We start from the raw sequence: 22,919 nt of genomic DNA, 5'->3' as shown, positions 1-22,919 counted from the left end.
GTTTTAATATTTTAATTCAATTTTTTAAATTCCTTATATTTAGATACTTGTTTTTTGTGTTATAAAGGAATTTTAGCATTTATTTTCAAACATATTATGGTACAAGAAATATTATGTAACAAGTAATTACAAAACACAAGAACAGATACAAGGTATTTCAGTTACTACCCATGTATAATGTGCATCCTTATTTTCCCTCAAATATCTGGGCAAATAAGTGTGCATTACACATGGCAAATACAGTACATATGAACTGATATTGAAAGGGAAAAAAGCTTTTAAATGTTGTCATAAAGATGTTTTAAAAATTCACCAAAACCCTTATTCATGTTGCATGGACAGAGCAGCAGGTTTTGTCTGTCAAGGAGCCAAAGGCATATTCCTGTTCTCAACTGTATTTGGCTTTTTTTCACATAATGATTTTACGAAAACATATTCTTAAGGGATTCAGTTCCAAACCTCTTGCTCAATTTCTGATGGTGGAGTTTTGGGTTCGTTTCCTCTCTCTCCATTACTAACCCAGGGACGAGGGGACAGGAACCTGGAGCGGACAAAGTCTCAGTTGGCAGGCCGGCCCCTGCCGGGTCTGGAGTCTGCAGAGGCCTGACCCCTGAGGCAGCTGCTGGCCCTGGGCTGTCACTCCTCGAGGCTCCGTACCTGTTGCAGCTCCATACCTGTTACCTCTTCTACGGAAGAGACATGCTTTGGGAGTGTAAGCCAATCAATCTCTCATTCCTTCCCCTCTGTGCCTTTGGAGAACTGCGATGCCTCAGGAAGAGAGAAACATCGATGATGGCCGAGGTCCACAGTCAATCCATTGCTTGCCAGAATCCCGTCAGGGCTGTTTCTGCATCCTCTTCTCACCCCACCACCCAACCCTACAGCCTCTCCATTTCCTGTTGCCTAAGATTCTGCTTCCTGATGTCTCCCTAAGTAACACTCCTACTGACACCATACCCCTTTTAAAACATCCTACAAGTTATAAAGGTATACCATGCAGGTCTTCCGTCCCAGGCACTTAGGGAGCCACAGGCTTCGGTGCAGATATGGCCAAGTCCAGGAACCAAACCACGCACAACTAGTCCTGAAAACAGCACAGAAGTGGCATCAAGAAACCCAAGTTTTCTTGAACAAGGGGGTGGACCCCAAGTTCCAGAGGAGCGTGAGCTTTGCCAAGAAGCACAACTAGAAGGGTCTAAAGGAGATGTAGGCCAACAACGACAAGGCCATGAGTACAAGTGCCGAGGCCATCAAGTACCTCCTAAAGCCCAAGGAGGTCAAGCCCAAGATCTCAAAGTGCAGCAGTCACAAGCTCAATCTACTTGCCTACATTGCTCACCCCAACCTCAGGAAACATATTCATGCCCTTATCACCAAAGGTCTCAGGCTCTGGTGGCCAAAGTCCAAGGCCAAGGCTCAAACCAAGCCCCAGACTGCAGCTGCGGCTCAAGCTCAGGCTCCAGCTCAGGCTCAGGCTCCCAAAGGGGCCCAGGCCCCCACAAAGTTTCCATAATAGAGGCCTCTAACTGCTGATGAGATGGAAGGACAGGTGTGACCCTTGGGCTGCTGCCTGCATGGGGCTGGTGTCCTCCTCTGGTGCTTGGACAAATAAACCTGAGGTAGGATCCTTAAAAAATATATAAAAATAAAACAATAACCCAGTATACTGTGCATGTGGCAAGACATTTACGGAAAAGAAGGAAAAGCTTCCTGTCCAGCAGTCCCTCTTCATAGAAGTGACTGCTATTAAGTTTCACAGATGTCCTTCCGGAGCATTTTTACACATGTCCCATAGCAGGAGCCTTTTTTTTAAAAATGCAGATGGGAAATATACTCTACAAATCTATAACATGCTACAATTTGCTTTTTCTTTCCTTCCCTGGGTCTGCTGCCAGAGAGGTGGTTAGGAGGACAGGCTCTGCAGCAGACCATGTGGATTTGGGCCCAGGCCCCCTCCTTCACCGGCTGTGTGATCGCAGACCAGGAGCTTCCCCTCCTCGGGTCAGCCTCCTCTTCTGTGAAAGGGAAACAATGAGAGTACCTATCGCACAGGTTTCTTAGGTGAAGAAATTCACACATGTAAAGTGCTCAGAAAACAGCTGGCACATGGCTATTGTTACCATTTCTGTTCTCCAAAGCTACCTGTGATGATCTTGTCTCCAGCTGTGGGTCTCAGTGTGGGGCCAGAACGACAGCGGTGGCCTCCCTGACTGTGACCAGGCCAGCATAGTGGCAGGGCTGCTCAGGGCATGCTGTGCCCACTTCCTGCTTCTGGACTGACCGCTATGTCGTGCAGCTCCAGTGAGCCCACCTGGCTCACATTGCCTGCATTCCCAGACTTTGGTCCCTGAGGCTCGGGGGCAGCCAGAGCCCAGGGTGGGTTTGTTTTGTTTTGATTGAAATCAGACATTACCTTAGAGCCACATTTCAGGCAGAAAAACCCTGAAAAACCCTGTAAGTGGTGCTCCCAAATCGATTCGTTCAACACGAGGGGTTGTATGACTTATGGCCAAGCTCAAGTTTTGGAAGAGTGTCCTGCAGAGGACAAGAGCCATCATCATTCCCATTATACCCCAAATTCTTCTGGGGTTTCATTGTATTCACTTTCCTGAATCCCTCACCAGTTCATTTCGGATTGACTTTGTCTCCTGTTAACTGAAAAACAAAACAAAACCCTGCCCTTCAGTGTGGTATGGCCTTGACCTTCCAACACAGTCTGCTCACAGCTCAAGGCGAAGCTGTCGGGGACTCTATCTCAACCCTAGGGGTGGTGGCTGATCCACCTATCTGCTATTCTTGTATTTTTTAGAGTTCTCTTTATTGCTCACTAGCCAGTTCCTCATTACTATTATACTTAGTAATTCTTTATCTTAAGCTTTTCCTGTTTGAATTACTGTGTGGTTTCTCTCTCCTAATTGGATCTAGGCTGACACAGTAAACCAACCAGTGAAGCCGTTCCTGGGATGGGGAGGGTGTCCCTGTCGGCCCTCCTCCTCTTTGTGAATGGCAGGAGCTGTCTGCCCCACGAAGAGGAGGAGTATACGGGTTAAAGGAGAGAGCCTGGGACAACTGCCTTTAGATATAAATAAAGAAGTTGAAAATTAGAACCCAATAGTACCTACCTTCTGAGTGGATTCATGCTTTCACCTGTGGAAAGTTCCCGTGGTGCCATCCCTTCAGAACAGAGGAGCAGGGAACAGCTGGTCCACCCATACCAGGTTTGGAAGTAGGTAGAGGGAAGTTAACTGGTAATGAAGTTACCACCACAGTGTCCAAGATGGACACCAGTCCTGTCAGTGCCAGGAAGGGAGGCGGAGAGCTGGAGGATCTCACAAGAAAGGGAAAAGGCCCAGTGGGACGCTGCACTGATTCTGTCAGGGTCAGAGCCTTCGTACAGAGCTGAGCATCTGGGGGGCAAAGCACTTTAGAACTTAACAGTAACCGTGGTCACTGCAGGATTGCTTACAATAGCCTGGGTGTGAATCCACGCATGGGTGAATGGATTAAAAAAATGTAGTACAGACATATGATGAAATGTTACTCAGCCCTAAAAAAGAAAAAACTCCTGCCACAATATGGATGAACCAAAGAACATCACACTAGCTGGGAAGGAAGCCAGTCGCAGAGGGACAAATGCTGCATGGCCCCACCCACCGAAGGTCTCCAGGACACTCCACCTCGGAGAACACGGAAGGCCCCAGAGCCTGGGGGTGGGGAGCTGCTGTTCGAAGGGCACAAAACTTCAGCTTTGCAGGTCCACTTCGCAACACAGCCAGCACCCCGGCACTGTGCATGTGGCGCATATGAGAAGTTTGCTGAGACAGTAGGTCTCACATTAAGTCTTCGTACCACAAAAACAAAACCAGGCACGAGTAAGCTTTTGGAGGTGATGGATCTTTATTTCCTCGATTGTGCTAATGTTTCACAAGTGTGTGCATGCCGTATTTTTCGGGGGCTGCATCTTATAGGTTGAATGTAGCTTACCTGACTCGCTGTTGGGGGGGGGCAGCGGTGGAGCAGGGTCACAGGTTACTAAATATTTTAGTGCATTTTTTTGCTTCAAAATTTTTTTCCCATTTCCTCCTCTAAAACCTAGGTGCATCTTAATGGTCTGGTGCGTCTTATGGTCCTAAAAATATAGCATATCCAAACCCATCAGACTGAATACATTAAGTATGTACAGTTTTTGGCCTATCGGTTATACCTCAATAAAACTGTTTTAAAAAATTTTAATCCAAACAAAAAATAAAATAAACATTCGATTAAAAAAACCCAGCCCAGTAGCCCTGGCTGGCGTAGCTCAGTGGATTGAGCGTGGGCTGCGAACCAAAGTGTCACAGGTTTGATTCCCAGTCGGGGTACATGCCTGGGTTGCAGGCCATGATCCCCAGCAACCGGACATTGATGTTTCTCTCTCTCTCTCTCTCTCCCCCTCCCTTCCCTCTCTAAAAATAAATAAATAAAATCTTAAAACAAAACAAAACAAAACAAAACAGCCCAGCAATTCCACTGCTGGGATTATACCTAAGAGCCCTGAAACACTAGTCCAAAAGAACCTATGCACTCCAATGTTCATAGTGTGGCAGGAAAAGAAAGTAGAAAAGTCTCATAAAGGGGCTCTCTGCCCTTTGTAACACCTGCAAGTTTTGTCGGGACAAAAGCTGAGTAAAAGTTATTTTTAGGTAAGGAGCCAGCTAGCAGACGTTGCTAAGTAACGTTATCTCAAGGCTGAAATGCTGACCTTCGTTCTGCTTCTGCCTCTTTATGCTCCCTTGCTTTAGCAGATGAATCCCCCCACCCTCTTTGCCTTGTGACAAGTATTTAAAGGAACTGCGACGAGCCCGGATTTGGGGCCCAGAATTTGGGATTCTTCTCTGAGCCGGCCCCCACCCCCCACCCGCCCCCGGTAATAAACTTTGTACTTCATCATCTTCCTGCGTGTGAGTGACATTTCTGTAACAATAGCAGCACAATTTACAATAGCCAAGTGCTGGAAGCAACCTAAGTGCCCACCAGTAAATAAGTGGATCAAAAACTGTGGTACATTTACTGCACAGCAGAAAGAAGGAGCTCCTACCCTTCACAACAGCATGGATGGAACTGGAGAGCATTATGCTAAGTGAAATAAGCCAGGCAGTGAGAGACAAATACCATATGATCTCACCCATAAGTGGTACCTAATCAACAAAACAAAACAAGCAAGCAAAATGTAACCAGAGACATTGAAATAGGGAACAAACTGACAGTAACTGACAGTGGGGAGGGGGGAGGGGAAAGAAGGGGAAGGGTTGTGAAGGAACTCTGACAAAGCTAGAGGGGGGAAGGATTGAGGGTGGGAGGTGGGGGTGGGTGGGACGGGGGGAAGTGGTGGTGGCAAAATGGGGACAACCGTACTTGAACAATTTAAAAAAAAACCTTAATGGTGAGTAGACAACCTGAAGACGGACAACACTGATGCATGGGGGCAGAAAGGTAGTCAGAAGGTTCCTGTTCCCATGGAGAAAGGCTTTCTGGGGGAGGTGGGAGGCAGGCCCCTGCTGCTGCTTACCCTCAGGCCAGCACAAAGCCAAGTAGGGACAGCCACCAGAACCTCCTGGGGGGCAGGAACACTGCTCTGAAATTACACTAGACTCTCCCTCTTCTAGTTGGGTGGTCTTTGGCAAGTTACTCAGAACGAAGTCAAGGAGTTAGATGAGTTATTACTTTATACCCACAGAGCAATAATAACCATGGCTGGCAACTGAGTGCTTGCTGTTTTTCCCACCTGGAACAGTGCTTCTGGACCGCCAGCCTGGAGTGGCGGGGCAAAGATTTAGGGCCAGCTGTGCACTTTCGGCCCACGTACTTTGTTCTCACCTCCCCTCTTCTCGCGCACTCCCAGAATGAAGGGTATAGTTTGGGGTTTCCACACCTGACAGTTACGTCTCTGACTTCAAGCGGTAAGAGATACACTTACGTTTTACGTGGTGATCCAGGGCACACACAGCGATGTGTACTGTGTCATAAAGCAAAATGGAGTTCCTGGAGGGGATGCATGATTTGTTTTTCTATTCTTCTGTACTGCATCTCTCAAAAGGCAGGTCATGACCCCCTAAAATGACCTTTCTGGTAGACTGCTCTTCATTGTTTAAAAAATACCACTGTAGAGGGAAAAGGTGACTCATAAACTGGTTATAATTTGAAGAAAACACACCCTGAATCAACACTTCCCTTTGGTTGAGTAGATACCGACTAGTTAGCCTTTTTTCTTTCTGGTGTAATTGACACGTAACATCATGTGACCTTCAGGGGTATGACAGAATTGACACTTGTATACACTGTAAACCGATCACCACAGAAGGTCTAGTGAACAGCAGTCACCATACTCAGGTACAAAATTTGTTATGATGAGGACTTTTCAGCTCTGCGCCCTGAGCAACTCTCAACTACGAAACACAGTGCTATTACCTAGAGTCGCCACACTGCACTTATATCCCCACGACCTGCTTCCTGTACAACTGGGGTTTGTGCTTTAGACCCCCTCACCCATCTGGCCCAGCCCAGCCCCCATGCCTCTGCCAACTACCAATCTAGTCTCTGTATCTGTGAGTTTAGGCTGTTTTTTTTTTAGGTTCCACATGTATCCTATGGCATTTGTGATTCTCAGACTTACTGTTCCACCCATAATGTTGTAAAACCCAAGATGTTATTCTTTTTTTAATGGCTGAATAATACGTATATATATCTCTCTCACTATTCTTTTCATCCATTCACCCATCAATGGACACCTAATGTTATTTCTATGTCTTGGCTACTGTAAATAATTCTGCAATAAACATGGGAGTGCATGCATATTTTCACGTTAGTGTTTTCATTTTCTTCAAATAGACATCCCAAAGTGAAACTGCTGGGTCACACAGTTTCACTATTTTGCGGAACCTCCACACTGGTTTCCATGGTGGCTGCACCAAGTCACATTCCCACCAACAGTGCACAAGGGTTCCCTTTTCTCTACGTCCGCATTGTTTACTATTTTTTGCCTTTTCCAGAAAAGCCATTGTAACAGGTGTGAGGCAATGCCTCACTGAGGTTGTGATTTGCATCTCCCTGCCACCTGGCGATGTTGAGCATTTCTTCATGTACCTGTTGGCATCTACTAGTTATCTTGTTGTCCAAACCCTGGAAAGTGGGCTGCACGAGAACCCCAGTGCCAAAATCCCACCATTCTGGACTAACACGTCTCAGTACAAACCAAGAAATCCACGTTCTGCCACACATGATGTCATGCAAGTTAAAACTGCACAGCATCTCCACTGGTCCAACAGTCCCCCGATCTACCAAATCCATGTGACTGAACCATGCAATACCTTCCTCTTCCGGAAACGACTCTCCCACATTATTGTAAAACAACGACAATGACACTAAATGGCGGTGATTTGCAATACTCAACTAAATGTAATGACTCAGCATGGAAGTTTAGTTTAATATAACTTTATTTAAAAATCTGCAAAGCTGAAGGAGGGACCTCATCTTTTGTTAAAAGAAAGCGATTTTCACAGTCTATATTTAATCATTTTAGCTTCGTATTGAATAATCACAGGAACGGAAGTTTCTGTTCAAGATCCTCACTCCAGCACACGCAGCCGGGTGCTTGCAGCCTTCTGGCAAGATAACACATTCCTGGCCTGAACGCACAGTAAACCCTCTCAGCACTCGGAACAGGAGATCTTCCCCCGGTGCACAGACCAGGCCTCCCGTGCACTGCTCCACACGGGGCCCTGAGAGCCCTTTACTTTAAAGTTGAGAAATAAGTAAAAGGATTGCTTAACTTACTGCCTGTAACAAACCCCACTATTTGTTAGTTCTTGACAATTACAAGTAGAAAATACTTAAAATTTGTTCCACATTTAATAGAACAACTCAAATGTGAAAAATTAGGTCAAGTAACATGCATTCATGTTTTACGTTACTTAATAAATCTTACTGAGACAAGATATGCAGCACTTTCTTGTACTTGGTATTCACAAACTGTTTCTGACAATGGCTACTTGATGGCCAAAAAATAAAGTAAAAAACACAAGAAACCATATGTACTGGTATATAACAACACCTACAGGGAATGTCATATTTTAAATTTGTGTTACTGAAATTAAACCTGGAAAAGCAACACACCCATGTATTTTAAATGATGAGGTAGATATTTTTTCCTACGCGGTAAAGAGAAGATAAGAAAAAATGCATACAACTTTCAGATATTTTTTAAAAGTTCTGGTTATAGTCACTCTTACAAACGAGGCATTTATGAAGTATGAGGTGGAGACGTCACACTCAGGCAAGCTCCATACTTGATGTGTTATTTGAAGATTCAACAATCAGTCTTGGGTCAATCAACTCTCTCCAAAAAACAGTGATCTGAGGAAAAATACAAAATATTCAGTTCAGAGACTTCATTTTGAGGTCGTGTAAATTTTAGTCAGTTACAAACTTCAGTCAAATAGATTTCCATTTGTGCAGAATGGTTGAAGGCCTGGAATAATTTCAGTCCCAATAAACTAAGTTTAATTGGGGTTAAAAACTTGTTTCCCGCAGGAGCAGCTAAATTTTGTGCGGAGCACATTTCATCCTTCTTTGGTTTAGAGTAGGGCTTGTGGGGGACAGGGTGGGGTGAGGGGTGGCTGGTGCAAAGGTTCGGGAGGGTTTGCCGGACAAGCTTCTGTGGATGGGCAGCCTGCAGACCTCTGGGGAACGGACGTGGCCCAAAAGGGCTATTACTAGACTGCTGATGCCTTTTTGTGCAGCTCTGCAGTGCTTAGGCTGTGCTGCTTACAACAAGAGGCAGCTCACATTTTACTGAGAGAAAGCAAACTCTAACACTGCAGATGAATGAGGGCCATCTAGTGTCCAAAAAAGGTCATTACTGGCTCTGCTTCAGGCCTCTGTTTAAAAAGGCGTAGAGAGGAAAGCCTCCACGGTTTAATTTTCTAGCAGTTTCCAAGAACACATTTCAACAAAAAACAATGAGGTTAAATACATTGCAAACAAAGAAGCAGAGAAGACTGGGACAAATCTGCTGACGCTACCACACACCCTAAAAACGTGTTTTTGGAATAAATCTCTAAGAGTATCATGTATCTTAGAGACAAATCAAAGCAAAAAGTCATGCTAGGGTTTCTACATTTCAGATAAAATGTTAAGTTTGCAATACTGAAACTTATAGGATAATATCCACAACATTTCAAATATAAACACCGTAGCAACAAGCATTTTCTTACCCATAAAGTCTTTTTTTCTCTAATGCTAGCAGAGCATAGTGACGCCCATCGCCAGCAACTAACTAGTCTGGCTGCCTAAAAAGCTCCAAAAAATATTCTCCCTAAAATGGCAACTTAGGAATTTAAACAAAGTCAAAAGGCAGAATCATCATTGTATGCCATTCTTCAAACTGTCCATGTGCCGTTTTAGGTCAGAATCGTGGTGGCAGTGGAGGGGCCGCAGTGACAAGGAGGAGACCTGACGGAGATTTCCAGAAGGGGATGTGAAGGTTCTCCATCCGGGTGCTGACTACATGCGTAAGTTCCTGTGTGGAAATCGTTCAGGCTATACTTATATTCACTTTTCTGAATCGGAATGCCAATAAAAGGCTTGTAAAATATGCTAGCCTGTTCTGCCGAGACCCTTTTATATAACCTCATACATTGTAAGTTTATGCAACTCCACACTCTGAGAGTGTGTTATCTGTGCATCTTGTCATGTAGGCTCTTTAAGGCCCACAGTGGGGCCCCGACTTGACACCTGGCACTCACATGCCACCCTGCAGACAGGACAGACATCCTCTCTGTGATTTTTTTTTTGTATTACCAGAATTGCCAGACATTTCAACTTTTACTGAAAGAAATACATAGAGCAATGTTATAAACTCTGTGCAACATGTTTAATTAAACCTGTTTTGTTCAAGGGAGTCCCATTTCAGTGTGAATTACTAATGTTGAAAGAGCTCATTATTGTTCATTCTGAGAGAAATGCACTTTTTTTTTTTTCCAGAAAATGGACGGTTAGATTCAAAACCGTCTTCTGCCAGTCTGTACTACTCAGTACACAAATGTCTTAACTCCACTGTACTTTTTTAAAAAAATTTTAATCACTGTTCAAGTACAGTTTTCTCCCTTTTACTCCCATTCCAGCCCACCCACCCCCTCTCTGTGATTTTAACCTGGGCAGCTCAGGAAGCTGCAATGTCACCTTCCAGACAGGCGGTCAGTCCCCAGTCGAGAGGGAACAGACCACGGAGCAATCCCAAGAGGAGACGCGCACCTACCCTTCTCTCCTGCGTCACAGCATACTCCACTACCTCAGCTCCGTTTTCATTGTGATAAACCAGATCGAATTTCCCTGGTTCTTTCATGGCTGAAAGCAGACAGCAGGGAGGAAAGGCAATCAGTCATTCCCCAGGAGTGAAGACGTTCCTCCACAGGGAATTTGTAACGTCAGAAACACAACCGCGAACAGACTGTCCACTGACACGGGGCTGGGTACACACATGCAAGCACGGAGCGCTCCGTGACAGGAGACGCTGAGCGAGCCCCGCACCAGCAGACCGGAGCTGCTGGGCCAGCTACCAGAGATGATCTCTCCTTCAGCAAAGAGAAATCAGCTTCATACACTATCGCTACTACCCCCAGAGAAGAATGTACAACGACAAGATAATCCTAAAGGATAACTGATGTGTTTCAACAAGGGAAGATAATCTGAATTTTGCAAAATCCTTACATCTTGCTTTGTCCTGAGAAATCACACATGCGTACTGCTTGGTGACATAGCAGCCCTCACTCTGTACGGCGGTGTGGACCCCAAAAATGACCATGCAAGCTGAAGCCACGCAAAACAATCTTAACATTCAATGAGAAAAATTATGGTTGTTTCACGATCATTAAAAGATTTTTAACAAAAACATTAAAACCTTTCCTGCATAAGGAAATGAAAAGAAGTAAAACCAGTGTTTACGGAGCCCACAGTAATCGAAAACATGAGAAACACTGAGAACTGAAGCGCTCTGTGTGTCTGTCAGACCCCCGCCAAGGCCGTCTGAGCAGCGCTCGCCTCGCCAGGCGACAGCAGTGCGGAGCAAACACCTGTTCTCTGCCCTGCAGGGCTGTCACGCTCATTTCTAAGTCTGGGTCAGCTTTCAATATTTTACCCTTCGAGCCTTTAATGTCATGAAATAGCTCTGAGAGTTTGTTTTTTTCACAGTCCTAGGAAATTTTTTGCTGTTACTTCTAGGACACCGCCATCCCTCTCCCACAACCAGCCTTCTCATTTATGTCGAGAGGTCTGTATAAACCGGTATCAATGCATCCAGAGTTAGCGATTTTTTCTATAATGTCACTTCAACTTGATTCAGAGGTTACTCTTTTGCTTCTCTGTTGTGTTTTCGTCTTTGCTGATCAATTCCCTATTTCAACACCATCCACTTTGTAAACGTCATGTGGGTGTATCACTGAGGGACAAGGAAGCACAAAACTCCACACTTCGCTGTGTGTGTGGGAACCGAACTGAGTAACAGAAGCACAGTGACCGATCACCAAGACTCTGAAAGAAGTGACATGATTGGTCACTGATCACAGTGGGCATCTGTTATTACGGAATGATGTGCAGTCCCTAGAGCTGGTGGGACTCAATGTAGTTACTCTCAGTGGACATCCCCCCATCAGTGGGGGACTGTGTTATCTACCTAAACCACGGTCACTGAAGTACGTGGACATCAGAACCCTGCAAAGCAAGCACTACCTGTATTTCTATTAGGAAATAGATAAAGCCATCCCTTGATGCCCCAAAAACAAAAAGTTCCAATTCGATATCATCTGATTTGATGACATCTAATTCAACGTCAATCACCTGACAAGCAGTGGTCAGCCATGCCCTCGGAATGTGACTATGGGCAAATTTCTCTGTCCACCATTCCCAAGGGGGAATCCCTTCAAACAAGACCAATCAGAATAAAGTTGGAAAACCAGTGTAGGTTACATCTAATCATTTACTCAGTATCACAAAGAAAACTTTGTTGAAAAACCCTTTCAACTAACTTCTGAGAACTGTTGTTTTGATTATTTTACTCACTATCCTATTTACACACAAACAGAAACTAATTGCCTAAGAGTCTGCTGAAAAAAGGGGGGATCTCCCCTGGTCTCTGGCCAGCAACCCGTACAGCACGACCCAAGTTAAGCCTTATACAGTAAAAGCCCTCTCATTCCAGGATTTCGGAGCCAATAACGGGTGGGGTCAATCCGGCATAAAGCAGAATAATGGTGGAAGAGTGTGTGTACACAAATACTTTATACACTTTATTTTGACTTAACACAAAAATATGTTCATTTGTCAATCTTTGGAAATAGAGCTGAATAGATCTTACAAGTCCACCAATAAGAGCTGTCTTTCTTTTACAAATTACACCCTTAATGCACATCTGCAATTTGCACATTTCCAGTTTTGAGTTTTTTTAAAGTGATGCAAGAATGCAAACACTAGTAAGGCAAATTAAGTGCAAAATCTTCCCCGATTCTTACCGAACTCCTCCCAACCCCATATACAGCTGGCCCACCCACACGAAACTCAATGGCAGGACAAGTTTTCTAGCAGCACACTTCTGAGTCAGCATTCAACTTAGGTTTCATACAAACAGTTCTTTCTGAAATCAATTCTCATCAGTTGATACAACTTTTATGAAATTACATAGTTACAGTAACAAGAACAAGTTGCCTAACAGCTTTGGGAGCAAATCCAACACCATTAGCAGACGCAGTTCTCCGCAGCAGGGCACAGAGCACAGGCCCGGGCTGCTCTGTGCTGACCAGCTGGGGGCGCCAGTGAGTCACCGAAGCTGCTGAGGACCACAGCCCCTGCGGACACAGCTAAGAAACCAGTGCAGATATGAAAAGACTACATTCTAAAATTCTTTTTTAAAAGACTCACCAGGTAAGGATGAAAGGATTTCTATATCTACTTGCTGGGTCTCTGGATTCTGGCTTAGTATTTTTCCTTCCTTTCAAAAATAAAAGTCCAAGTCAAAAATCAACACACAGAATATTATGCATATACTAAAACCACTGAATCGAACAATTAAATTTGTGAAAATGGTGAATTTTATGTGATGTAAATTTTATCTCAATAAAGAAAAACCTTTTTAAAAATAGAGAGCAAATGAAACTCTCAGACACCAAGCCAGCATTTAGTATTTCCCCTGATCTTAATCACCCCAGGGTCAGGTACCACAGCTACGAGCCCCACAGACCAAAACCTGATCATTACTGACACTAGCCAACTGTCTCCTGCACCCTGCCTCGCCTACCCCCAGGGAAGCCCAGGGAGGGCTCCAGCCCAGGCTGGCCCCTCACTCCTGCTCGGCCTCCTGACCACACCCAGGTGCTCTCCTCCTCGGCTCTGCAGGTTGGGGTGGGGCACTGCCCCCCCCCCTCAGGAAATGTAATGAGTCCCTCTGTTGGTAGCATTGGCTTCTCTGTGTTGTCACTCAGTCACCTCCATAAATTAAAATCCCACGGGTACAAATGTGGCCAAGTCAGCTGGGCTGAGACTGCACTCTTGGAGGAAAGAGATCAGACTTCCGAAGGCAAGCTGCACGAGCAAAGCCAGCGAAGGAGCAGGGGGACAGTGCTTGTGGGCAAAGCAGGAGAGTGGGACCCACGTTCTCTCTCAAAACGGTTTTGAAAGCAATTTCTAAAAAGCTCCAACACTACTGGGAATTAGTAAGCAAACAGCTTTCCAAGGTAATAACTACAATGACCATCATCACCTTAATGGAAATTTTTAAAAATTAGCATCTTCTAGAATTACAGTTTGTAGAGGTTGTGGGATATATCAATTCTATTATTTCCATTTCCTCATATATCACAGAACTAAATTAGTTACTTATGTAGGGTGACAAAATATCCTATACTTGCCCCAAACAGGGCCATTCACATTTCACTCTTGTATAATCATCAGTACAATACTAATCCTTTCCAATCACAAGTGCCCTGACTCGGATGATAAATTACATGGTGATCTGTATTAAGGGACTAAGATGAAAATATGATAAAGCATCAAATACCCAGAAGCAACCCACCTACTCCCTTCGTGAACTGATTCTCCTTCTCACCTGTGTTTGAGGAAAACATCTATCAAGATTTTAAAAGTCTTCCAAGGTACAAACTTGGATTAAATCAAATCTCCTTGTACTTTATCTTTGATATTGTATTAAAATGATCAAGTATTACCTTTAAAAAATGAACCTACATTCGGCATATAACACCAAAATAAGAAAGTGTGGATTTTCACCGGTTCGTCAACACAATGCTCACTGGGTGAGAAGGGGAGGAGCAGGCAGCTGTCTTCCCACTGGCTGAGTCATTCTCACTGAGCTGTGGTGTCGCTCCGGTGCCAGCAGGGAGCCCAGCACAGGTATGAAGTGAGTACATTTCAAAGACAGTATTTGTGAATTACGTGTGAATAACTGACAATGCAAAAGAAACCCTATTAGACTACACTAAGCAGTAGTAATTTACAAACATATAAAATATATTGCGATGATGAAAACAATCACTTTTTCTGGCTAAGGGCTATTTATTATTTTCTTTCAAAGTGTAGGATCATGGGGGAAGGGTCCTCAAATAAGTCTGTGTGTCTAAGATGATTAGGAAAAAAGTGAGTAAAATAAAAATGAAACTTATAATTCTCATTCTCTCCAAATGTAAGGAAAATAACACTGGGAGACTTCACAGTAATGCTATTAAAAAGTTTACAGTTTGGTAATGTCTTCATCTTCTGCTTTATGACATTATTTACTCAAAAACATCTGTATTATCCATAACAGCAATATTAAATATGACTTTAGCTTCTTTAAGATACTGACAATTATCTATTTTATTTTTTTAAAAGTGTTACTGTTTTTTTAAAGACTTTAGTTTTAGGGAGAGGGGTAAGGAGGAAGAAAGAGAGAGAAACATCGATCGGTTACTTCGGTGCACACCCCCAACCAGGGACCTGCCCACTACCCAGGCCAGTGCCCTGACCAGGAACCCAGCCGGTGGCCTTTTGGTTTGCAGACTACATTCAAGCCACTGACCCACACCAGCCAGGGCCTGACGATTATTTTTAAATACAAAGTCTTACCTTGTAGTCAGAGACATCGGGAGAATAATCAGATGTTAGTTCCAAAAGCTAAAAAGAAAAGAAAAAGGAAAAGTCCACAAATATACAAGCTCTGTGGCTCCTTTCCTCCATCCCTGAGAAAACATGCGGAGCTGACCATGAACCTGCAGCTAAACAGGGGTTCCAGTGGTTGGGGGAGGGGGGTGATGTGTATAGCTCTCTTTTATTGAGCGCTTGCTGTGTTCCAGACACCAGGCTAAGCCATTTTTATTCACTTAGACAACAACTCCTGGGCACTTCCTACATGCTAGGCACGGGAACAAGAGAGAGATGATCTGGGCAGGAAGGGTGTGTGTGTATGCATATACAAGCACACACATATACACACTTGTACATACGTATACTCATACATGTGTATATACACTGCTAAAGAGTACGTTTGCTTAGGGGGGGATAATCTTTATGTTGTAACTGTTGCTGTTTTAAAATATACCTTAAATGCGATCTTTTCTCCAACTTGGGGGGCAGCCGCTAACAGCGGTAACAGACTATAATCCTTCTTGTGTGTTTCTACTGGATTCTGAAAAACAAAGTGTATTAGTCACGTAACTTTGTCACTGGCAAGAAAACGTGAACCCATGACATCAACTGCAGACACACGACCGGGGAAGGGGGAAGTGGTGAACTCACAATGAACACTACTTGCCTGGATAATAGTAGATGAGTTTGATAACACTTCATTTAAATGCTGCTGCTTCTGATAGTCCGAGTTTCTATTTAAAGCACAAGGAAGAGCGAGCCCTCGTCCTCGGCCTCTCCCCCGCATGCCCCGGCCCCTGACTGCCTTGTGAGAAAGGTGGTCCTCTCCTCTGCCCCAGCCTCTTCCCAGACTGGAGGGGAGAGTCACGTTGGGAGGAGGGCCAGGAGCCTGTCTGCCACTGTTCGAGTCACTGTGCTTCCACCCCACGGCATGTGGAGTCTGTGACGACAGCCCCGGGCCTGGACAGCCTCTCCCTGCAAACGGGCCTGCTGCCTTTAAGAGACCCGCAGCCTTGTTCAGGGTTCTCTTGGGCACCACGGATTCATCCTCTGACTCTGAACTAGAGTCTGAACTAGAAGATGATGTTCTGGTTGTCTTGTCCTCGATGGGGATGGAGTTAAAGGTAATTTTAGTGGCTACTCTGTTTGTCGCTGTGTTTTTTATAGAGGGCCCTTCCTGTGATAATGCAGCTGATATTTTCTCTGAGGACTTCCTGACCTCTAAGGTGACATTGCTGAGACCATCGCTGGTGGATTCATGACAAGACTCAGACTCTGAGGAGGCAATGGGACTATTTTTTGCACGAATGTCCACGCTACCTTTCCTTTTGGATTTAACAAGGCTGTTTCTGGCGGGAGAACCTCTTGGAGGACTACCCTTCTGGACGGTCCGCTCTTTCACCGACTGTGCTTTAGAAGACTTGGGATTCTTTGTCTGTTTTCTATTTACACGTTTCTCCTTTTTCTTTGGTGATTTTTTTTTCATCTCTTCACCATCACCATCGTCATCATCTACCACATCACATGTGGCTTTGTTTTTCCTCTTGTTTTTTTTTTTCACACTCTCATCTGTGACAGCTTTCGGTTCTAGATCCAAGGTGTTCTCGTTGCTGTTCTCTTGCCTCTTCCAGGGCTTCTTTGAGTGTCTATAATCAGTTTCTTGATCCTCTTCCAACTTAAATGACCGCTTCTTTGCTTTTCTAGGTAAGAAATCAGTACCATCACCATTACTGACTATTACAGGATTTTCAGCGACTTCTCTCTCTTCTAATTTCACTCTATCAAAAGAACAAGAGAGAAAACCAGTGAGTAACTATGCCTCCAGGACATCGTCATACATACTGAGATGACTGCAAACTGTCATTGCTATCTGTCAATTAAAAAACATCAAATCATTTAAGGACAAAAGACTCACTTGGACAAAATGGCTTATATAGTATCACTTATAGTCAACTTTCAAATGAATAATTTTATCTATTGAATATCTACTATGTCCCAAACATTTTCTATACATTTTCTCTAAACAACACCATGAAGTAGGTTATCTTTCATTTAAAACAAGTCACTGGCGTAGCTCAGTGGATTGAGCGCGGGCTGTGAACCAAAGCATCGCAGGTTCGATCCCCAGTCAGGGCACATGCCTGGGTTGCATGCCACAGCCCCCAGCAACCGCATACTGATGTTTCTCTCTCTCTCTCTCTCTCTCTCTCTCTCTCTCTCTCTCTCCCTCCCTCTCCCTCTCTCTCTCCCCCCCATTTCCCTCTCTAAAAATAAATAAATAAAATCTTAAAAAAAAAAAAGTCACAAAATTACAGTTCAGAGAAGCAAGCTGCCAAAGATCCATACCTAAGAATAGCAGAAATGGGACTCAAACCTCAGTTTGTCTAACTTCGAAATCTCTCCACTCTATTACTTGCGAACCCCCAGCAGTGATAATGTCAAGTATCCACTTTGTTTTCAAATGTGGACTGCTTTTTTAAATCAGATTTTACTTTTGTTTAAATTTGGGTAAGGACTGAACAATTTATGTTCTCTGGGCTAGTAGGAGCATCATAAAATTCCATCACGCTTTGTGATTATTAACTGTATGTCAACCTGGCTGGGCCCTGGGGTGCCCAGATAGTCGGTCAGACATTGTCCTCAGTGTGTCTGTGAGGGAGTTTCTGGGTGAGATTAACACCTGCAGTGTACTGAGTAAAGCAGACCACCTTTCCCAAAGCGAGTGGGCCTCGCCCAATCCTCTGAAGGCCTGAGTAGAATAAAAGGCTGAACCAGGGAGAATTCGCTCTCTCTGCCCAAGGGTCTTTGAGATGAAACAGGAATCTTCTCCTGCCTTACGACTCAAACTAGAATGGAACTTACACTATCAACTCTCCTGGTTCTCAGGCCTTTGAACTTGGACTGGAACTACATCAATAGGTTTCCTAGGTCTCCGACTTGCGGACTTCAGATCCTGGGACCTCTCAGCCTCCGTAATCTGAGCCAATTCCTGATAATAAATCTCATATCTATATTTATGTATCTATGTCTATATCATCTCCTATTGGCTTCTGTTTCTCTGGAGAACCCTAATACACGCATCAAAAATTATTTCACTACAGGAAAGGAATTCTGTTCCTTCATTAACTGGAAACAGCTAAGTCTAGTGTGTGCAGCCCCATGATGGAGAGCTGAGGGTCCCCAATGTCAAGTACATAGCGGGTTCTCAAAAATGCCTGCTAAAAACACACATTATACTTCCAATACATTTACATCCAGCTATATATTCCATCGAGGCTTTCTTTTTTAGTGACCAGGGAAAGATGTGAACAATCATATTTGAAAATAAGGTACAGTTGGTGAATAATAAGACATAGTATAAGTATTCCATAAATTTTTTAAGAAATAGTAATCCTGTAGATTTATCTCAATGTATAGTTGGAAAAAACCCTCAATTATCCTCAGGCTACACAAATGCACAGACACATACACATCAAGGTAAAAGGTACTGATATCATGAATAGAATGAAGAGAGAAATAAAACTCTGAAAGGTCAGGGATTTAAATTACAAAAACATTTTACCCCCTGCTCCCCGCTGTAACCGTCAGCATCAAGCAGCAAGGAAGCACTCCTTAAACTGGCAAAAGTGAGCTTGGCATCCTGTGCTTCTAGGAAGTACTGCGGAACTGCCAGCACATCCGACCGTTCCTTGTTATTCTTCATCAATTTGTTTGGGTTCGAGTTTCAATTCTGAGACAACCAACTAGAACCAACCTTCCATCCATTTTGAAAATGGCTGCAAGACATTCTGTCTCTTGTGGCTTATTAAAATCCTGGAGCACAGCACGTGCTGCATCTAGTATGCGCAGGACCCCTGCCTTTCAGAGGAGCTTGCGGCCCCACGTGCTTTACAAAGCAGCTCGTGGCAGCACAGCACTCACTCTGAAGACAATGGATCTGTGCACAGTTGCCAGGAAAGCAGGACCTGCAACCGAGGCAGCCTCACTCCCTGCTATTCCTGAAGAGAACGGTTTCCACATGGAACATGTTGAGACCGAGAGACAAAATGCTATCCGGAGAATGAGGAATGGTTCCCCTGGGCCTGCTTAGTTACCATTCCTTTCAGGGTATGCACTTTCCCTGGCAACGTTCATTTTTCTACCTGGGTCAGATAACGGATGTAGCTGTCCTTTTACAAAGAGAAATGAATTACCTTGTAATCAGTGATGGAGGAGATTTGATTCCAAGGAAATTTTAAAACAGAACCTCCATTGTTCATTCAAACCCTTTGCAGAGCAAACTGGGTAGTATTATCAAAATGCAAGGTGCTCCCATCCTGACTGATGTGGTTCAGAGGGTTGGGCATCATCACAGGTTCGATTCCCAGTCAGGGCACAACCTGGGTTTCGGGACAAGCGCCCAGTTGGGGGCATGCAAGAGGCAACCGATCAGTGTTTCTTTCGCACACCAATGTTTCCTCCCTCTCTTTCTCCCTTCCTCCCCCTCTCTAAAAATAAATAAGTAAAATCTTTTAAAAAAGAAAGAAAGAAGAATACAAGGTGTTCCCTTTAAATCTGTGATTCACTTTTAGGATTCTATCATAAAAAAGCAAAGACGTGCCCATCTGCCCTGCCTGACACCCCCTATCACTGCCTGTCGAGGCCACAGTGATCGTCTGGATTCAAATCCTTCTGCCACTACCGTTACCTCAACCTTTCTTATCTGTAAAGATGGGGTAACAATACCAACTATAGTACTCCCTGAGATAATCAGTGAGTAGCTAGCTCACCATCAGAGCCTGGGAGGAGAAGGAGTCAGATTCTGAGGGCCTCAGAGAATGGGCAGCGAGGAAAGGGCCATGGGTGGCTTAAGCCACGTGTCCAACCAGGGGCCTGCGGGCCAAGTGCAGCCCAGGATGCATGTGAACGCAGCCCAACACAAAATCGTAAATTTACTTAAGACATTAAGAGATTTCTTTTGTGACTATGTGTTGCAATGTATTTAATGTGTGGCCCAAGACCATGCTCCTGCTTCCTGTGTGGCCCGGAGACGCCAAAAAGTTGGACACCCCTGGCTACAGGTCGGAGAATGCCCCTCAGGCCTCTAGGGTTGTCCCTCAGGATCCCCACAACCGGCACCACCTTCCCCATCAGACTTCTCTCAGCAGCACCCCCAGCCACCCCGACCGAACCCCGCTGCTAGTCAGACTGCTCTCTTCACCGCAGCAGGCTGATTTTTGTCTCACCGGTGTCAGGGTAGCCAACATTTCCCACCCGTCCTTCAAGATACTTCTCCCTTCCCTCGCCATTCCTGTCCCCCAGCGATCTCTCCTTCCCGCACCTGTGGCACGGGCAGCAGGTGATCCAGTCCTGCGCCCGAGCCACACTCGAGGACAACGTGTGGAAGCACGAAACTAGTTATCAGAGTCTACTCCAACAATATTAAGCGCCTCTGAAAGAAGAGACTGTTCTCCTCTGCAGCTCTGAAAAAGAGTGAGTCTGTCAGGGAAAGACAGAGACTGACTGGGGACATGAAACCACAAAAATGTAACAAAAGCTTTTCCAAATTCACTTTTTTCCTAAGGCCTGCCCCATTTATAAATGAAGCCAGCTGCAGAGGCATTTACTATATGTTTGTTCATCTGAAACATTTAGGAGGAATTCTGCCTGCCATTGTGCTATATTTGTTTCCTATCACACGTTTTATGGTTTGCTTTTGACATTGTTAACATCACTATAAAAAGCATAACTCCCAGATGATTCATTATTTGAAGTATAATTGTGGTTAGTTAGGAGCAAGTTATTCATTCATTAGGCAAGGGATAGTTATCAAAGTAAACTTAGTAAGAGAGAATTCACTTAAATTCTTAGTAAGAGAGAATTCACTAAAGTTAGAATTCACAATTAATACTATTTAAATAGTCCCTGAATTGCAAAGAAAAGAAAAATCTATTTCACAGTGAATAAAAAGGAAAAAGAATTTGGACTATTTCAAATTGTCATTAGAAACGGCTAAATGTTAATACATCTTAGTGTTACTGATTTTGAGACACACACACACACACACACACACACGGAGTAATCGTCCCAAGTTAAATTCCCTGATGTTCTAAAGAAATCTCATGAACATGACATGCTCTGGGGAAAGAATATTCAACAAAGGACAAGCAAGAGGAAGTAGCCTGGTTCACAACTCGAGAATTGTTTCAATGCAGCTAGAGCTTCAAAAAGAAGCCCTGAGACCTGGCTGGGTGGTTCACTTGGTTGAAGCGTGCTCAGGTTCCCCAAAAGGTTTTGGGTTGGATTCCCTGTCAGGCACATACCTAGGTTGCTGGTTTGACTCCGGGCCCTCCCCCACTCCCCCACCCCATTAGGGTGCATAAAGGAGGAAACTGATCGATGTTTCTCTCTGACATAGATGCCCCTCTATCTCTATGTCTCTCTCTCCCTTCTTGTCCCTCTAAAATCAATAAATATATCCTCAGGTGACGATTTAAAAAGCGCTGAATAAATTAGAACAATAACCCATTTCATTGAGACCAAACCACACGTAAGCAATTTATACCACAATTGCTCCTCGATACTCATCTCAGTATCACTTTTCTAAAATTTCCAAAAGCATATTTAAAACCGTTGTTTCCCAATGCACAATCCAGAGGTCCCAAAGACCTATTTTTAAGTGAACCACAAAACACCCAGGTGAGACGCAGAATGACACCTGTCAGAAGTCTCAGGGGATCTCGCAGGGGCACTAAGTCTGGACAAGCTACAACGTTATGAAGAGAACATGACTGTTCCTGTGCTTGCGTGGATCTCTCGCGCCTGACCCTGCGACCCATCGTCAGGGGATGGCCGAGTCTCCGGCACGTCTGCATCGTGCACACGCAAGGTAGTGCCAGGCTACAGAAGCGCTCGCTGGACCAAGGCTGAATGAAACTTGGGCCCTGCCCACACACGAAAATCAGGGTTTTTCCAAGTTTGCTCTGCTCGCCACCTACGTCAGAAGCACCCGAGGAAGCATGCACGTTACAATGCAGTTTCCTGAACCTCATAACTGACTAATTAGAATCTCTGCGGGTAATCCAAGTGCAGTTTTAGAGTCCCACCCACTCGCGGTCTCTAGGGGCCTGAGCCAAACCCGGGCGTACGCAGGCGCATCCCCGGGCCACCGCCACCCTGACACACCCCACGCCCGCACCGCGCGCACCTGAGGCAATCGTTGTCTCGTACCAGACGTGCGCTCTCGCCGTGGGGCAACAGACCCCCCTCCAAATAAAGGCCGAGGGGAGCCCCAGAACTGAAGCCGAAGCGCTCGCGGATAAGGCTAATGAGATCCGTAACTACTCGGCATCTGTTCAAGTCTGCCAGAAGCCAGAAGTCCGTGCAGTGCGGGGTGGCTGGCGGCGGGTAATCAAACTGAAGGCGTAGCCTAACAGTTTCGGAGGCTGCCATCTTGCTCGTGCTCTACGGAAGCCGAGAGACACCGCCGCGCTCCTGAAAGGCGTGATCAGGCGGCCCGCCCACTGGAGCATTTTAATGAGTGCCACCTATTGGTCGCCAGTGGCTACTACAGACTTCGTGAGTGGCGGAGCGAGGTTGATTGAATTCAATTCTGTTCTAGACGGTGCTAGGGAAGAGGACGTATAAATAAATCCCTTCACTTTCCTTTTGGGCACTATATAGGGTGAGAACGTAGGCAACTCTCTGGATAAACTCTCTGATAAAGCAATTCTCAGCAGTTGTCTTCTAAGAGGTTAGCTTATATTCACAAAAGAATT

At 44.8% G+C, this 22,919-nt stretch overlaps 1 protein-coding gene across 2 annotated transcripts; it reads right to left on the bottom strand.

Moving 5' to 3' along the window:
* Positions 1-1,888: 1,888 nt before the first annotated feature.
* Positions 1,889-22,644, bottom strand: COIL (coilin). Of its 2 annotated transcripts, XM_028520469.2 has the most exons (7): positions 22,349-22,644; positions 15,830-16,940; positions 15,617-15,703; positions 15,145-15,192; positions 12,949-13,018; positions 10,295-10,383; positions 7,451-8,391 (listed from the first exon to the last, which is right to left on the bottom strand). In XM_028520469.2, exons 1-7 carry the CDS (start codon positions 22,591-22,593, stop codon positions 8,308-8,310), a joined length of 1,734 nt encoding a protein of 577 aa, XP_028376270.1. In that variant the 5' UTR covers positions 22,594-22,644; the 3' UTR covers positions 7,451-8,307. The 2 variants fall into 2 exon arrangements, with proteins under 2 accessions (XP_035889592.1, XP_028376270.1); XM_036033699.1 differs by lacking the exons at positions 7,451-8,391; positions 10,295-10,383 and adding an exon at positions 1,889-1,965.
* Between the last annotated feature and the right edge of the window lie 275 nt (positions 22,645-22,919).

The sequence above is a fragment of the Phyllostomus discolor genome, chromosome 8 (assembly GCF_004126475.2).
Source record: "Phyllostomus discolor isolate MPI-MPIP mPhyDis1 chromosome 8, mPhyDis1.pri.v3, whole genome shotgun sequence".
NCBI classification, from domain to species: Eukaryota; Metazoa; Chordata; class Mammalia; order Chiroptera; family Phyllostomidae; genus Phyllostomus; species Phyllostomus discolor.
The sequence above is the reverse complement of the archived record's forward strand: the minus strand, read 5'-3'. Positions and strand labels throughout refer to the sequence as shown.

Coding starts and splice junctions, on each gene's coding strand:
- COIL (XM_028520469.2), bottom strand. CDS start 22,593: ATGGCAGCCTCCGAAACTGTTAGGCTACGCCTTCAGTTTGATTACCCG. Junction 13,019..15,144: donor CCGATGTCTCTGACTACAAG/GTAAGACTTTGT, acceptor TATTTTTGAAAG/GAAGGAAAAATACTAAGCCA. Junction 10,384..12,948: donor AATCCTTTCATCCTTACCTG/GTGAGTCTTTTA, acceptor GTCTGCTTTCAG/CCATGAAAGAACCAGGGAAA.